Below are 2,335 nucleotides of genomic sequence, written 5' to 3'. Positions count from 1 at the left end.
GGTTGACTATTAATGGTCTTTGCCCAACAACAAAAAAGTTCATCTACCATTTTTAATGAAAATAAATTTTATAAATACTCGTACAAAAATCTCAAAACCAACTTTCTCGACATGCCATTTGTGATTTAATTTTTCAGAAAATGGTCGAAGAAACAAGACATTAACTACCTAAACAAAAACAAAAAAGAAAGATAAAGATCAAGTAAAAAAAAAAAGGATCGATAAATACAAATATACAATACATTAATAATAGTTGCAATAGGATAATCCATACATGAGAATAAAATTTTACAATAAAAGATAGGATTAGCATAGTGGGATAGTGATAATTAAATACAATAATTAACATAAGCAAAAGGGAAAGTGGGCATTGATCACTGTCTGCTTAAACTATACAACAACAAAAAAAAGTAGGAATTCATAATTTCTTTTTTTCTTCCTTCTTTTCACAATCTAATCTTCTTTTTTTCTTCTTCTCAGTAAATTCCCCAAAATAGAGATTCTCCTCTTCACCCATGCATACCGCCACCTTATCCTTAGTCTTTAGTTGATAAAAAATATGTACATAATCGAAATCTTGAACTTGACTTTGCTTCCAAACTCAAATTCCAAGTCACTCTAATCTCTCTTTTTTTTCAGGTATATCCACAGTGTTGAGAGACAGAGAGTGAGGAAGCAAAAAAAAACCATCACCAAACTAACCCCCTAAATAAATTTTAATCTTAATGGGTAAGAAATCAAGGCAATCTTTCCAATAACCATGACAGAGCTTTCCACTTTTAGCTCTTCATTCTTTTTTCCTTAGATTTTTTTTTTTTACTTGACTAGCTCCGAGACCCACCCGACATCGGGAGCACCAACAGATGGATTAGGATTCGGGTCGACCCGATTGAGAGAATTCTCCTTGCTGAGTTTCTCGAACATTTTTGCACGAATGTCTCTGCCGGACTCCACCCTCTCCATAGCCGGTTCCTCTTCCAGGTCACAGAAATCCAGATAGCTAGGACGGGTTGGGGCTCGGGTAGGAGTTGTGGGCAGGCTACAAAAACCGGGTCGTAGAATTGACCCTCTGGGTGACCCGAACCCGGGAGAACCCTTTTGAGTGTTGCTCCAGGAAGAGGGTAGAGACTTGACCTTACCAAGTCGCAGGTCCCTCAGCGAGGCCACCATTTCATTGATCGAGCTCGAACCAAGAGAACGACTCAAAACATGTGCCATAGGCGACATAGGTGGAGAATCCGCCTGAGGTGTTGCCGGCGGCGAAATAGACGTCGGAGGAGAGAGAAACGGCAGCGTTTTCACGCATGAAGCCTCGATCGCCTGCCTAAGAGGCGAACCGTCGTACGACTCAGCCGCGTTCGAACCTTTGGGACTCTGCTGTGGCAAGACTCTCAGTTGGTCCGGTGTGTGGGCAAAGAAACAGACCCTCCTCCTGCAATTGGTACCGTCCTTGCATGGCTGAGTCCGGTACCGAGCGGGATGAAGCCAGCACTCAAAAACCCCATGAGCAAACTCACACGAGTCACCCTTCTTACAATGACCCTTTCTAAAATCAGGACAAGCCGTACCTGAATAGTGAAACTTCCTGGGATCCCTACGGCGAGCCTTCTCACCAGGATGAGCGTAAGGACACTCTGTCCAGTCATGTGACCTCCCCCGGGCACAACGTCGAACCTTGAACTCAAACATCCTGAAATGATCGCACGAGTACGCGTCAACCGGAGCATCCGATTCCCGACCCGAAACGTCATCATCAGAGTCGGCATCCATGTCGTTCGCCGACTGTAAGTAAGGACTCAGCGCTGACAGAGCTTCATGAAGATAGTACGGAGAGTAATCACCACCATTACAGTCGGAGTTAATAGAGACGCCGCTCAAGGGAAATGGCGAGTACATCTCAGCCGTTGGATCATCGACGGTTAGATCCCATGGAGGGACATGGATTGTTGGATTTGGGCGGTGGGTTTCGCCGAGCATCATTTTGCCAGTGGTGGATTTTTTCTTTTCCTTTGTTTTGGAAGTTTGTTTACAGAAACCCCGGCAGGGTCTCGCTCTATATAAACTGCTTTAGAAGTGGTCTGTAACCGTGGTTAGGTTTGAATAACCCTGGTCAGGTTAAAATATCCTAGGAACTCCATCCATAATATTTTGCAGTGCTGTTAGAAAAGAAATTAAATAAATAAAACAATGGGAGTTTTAACAATCACAGGCCTGTTGGATTTGGGTTATATGACGGTCTCGTTAGAGTAGCGTACGAATTACTATATAGGGGTAAGAATGTAATAAAATCTTAACATTTTGACTCGTGGATGCATATTATGTAGGGTGTAATTAG

The 2,335-nt window shown here is 42.8% G+C and overlaps 1 protein-coding gene across 1 annotated transcript; it reads right to left on the bottom strand.

Annotated features, from left to right (window-relative positions):
- Positions 1-224: 224 nt before the first annotated feature.
- On the bottom strand, positions 225-2,036 carry LOC133797155 (zinc finger CCCH domain-containing protein 20). Its single transcript, XM_062234973.1, has one exon. It carries the CDS (start codon positions 1,978-1,980, stop codon positions 817-819), a length of 1,164 nt encoding a protein of 387 aa, XP_062090957.1. The 5' UTR covers positions 1,981-2,036; the 3' UTR covers positions 225-816.
- Between the last annotated feature and the right edge of the window lie 299 nt (positions 2,037-2,335).

Source organism: Humulus lupulus, chromosome 8, assembly GCF_963169125.1.
Source record: "Humulus lupulus chromosome 8, drHumLupu1.1, whole genome shotgun sequence".
Taxonomy (NCBI): Eukaryota; Viridiplantae; Streptophyta; class Magnoliopsida; order Rosales; family Cannabaceae; genus Humulus; species Humulus lupulus.
The sequence above is the reverse complement of the archived record's forward strand: the minus strand, read 5'-3'. Positions and strand labels throughout refer to the sequence as shown.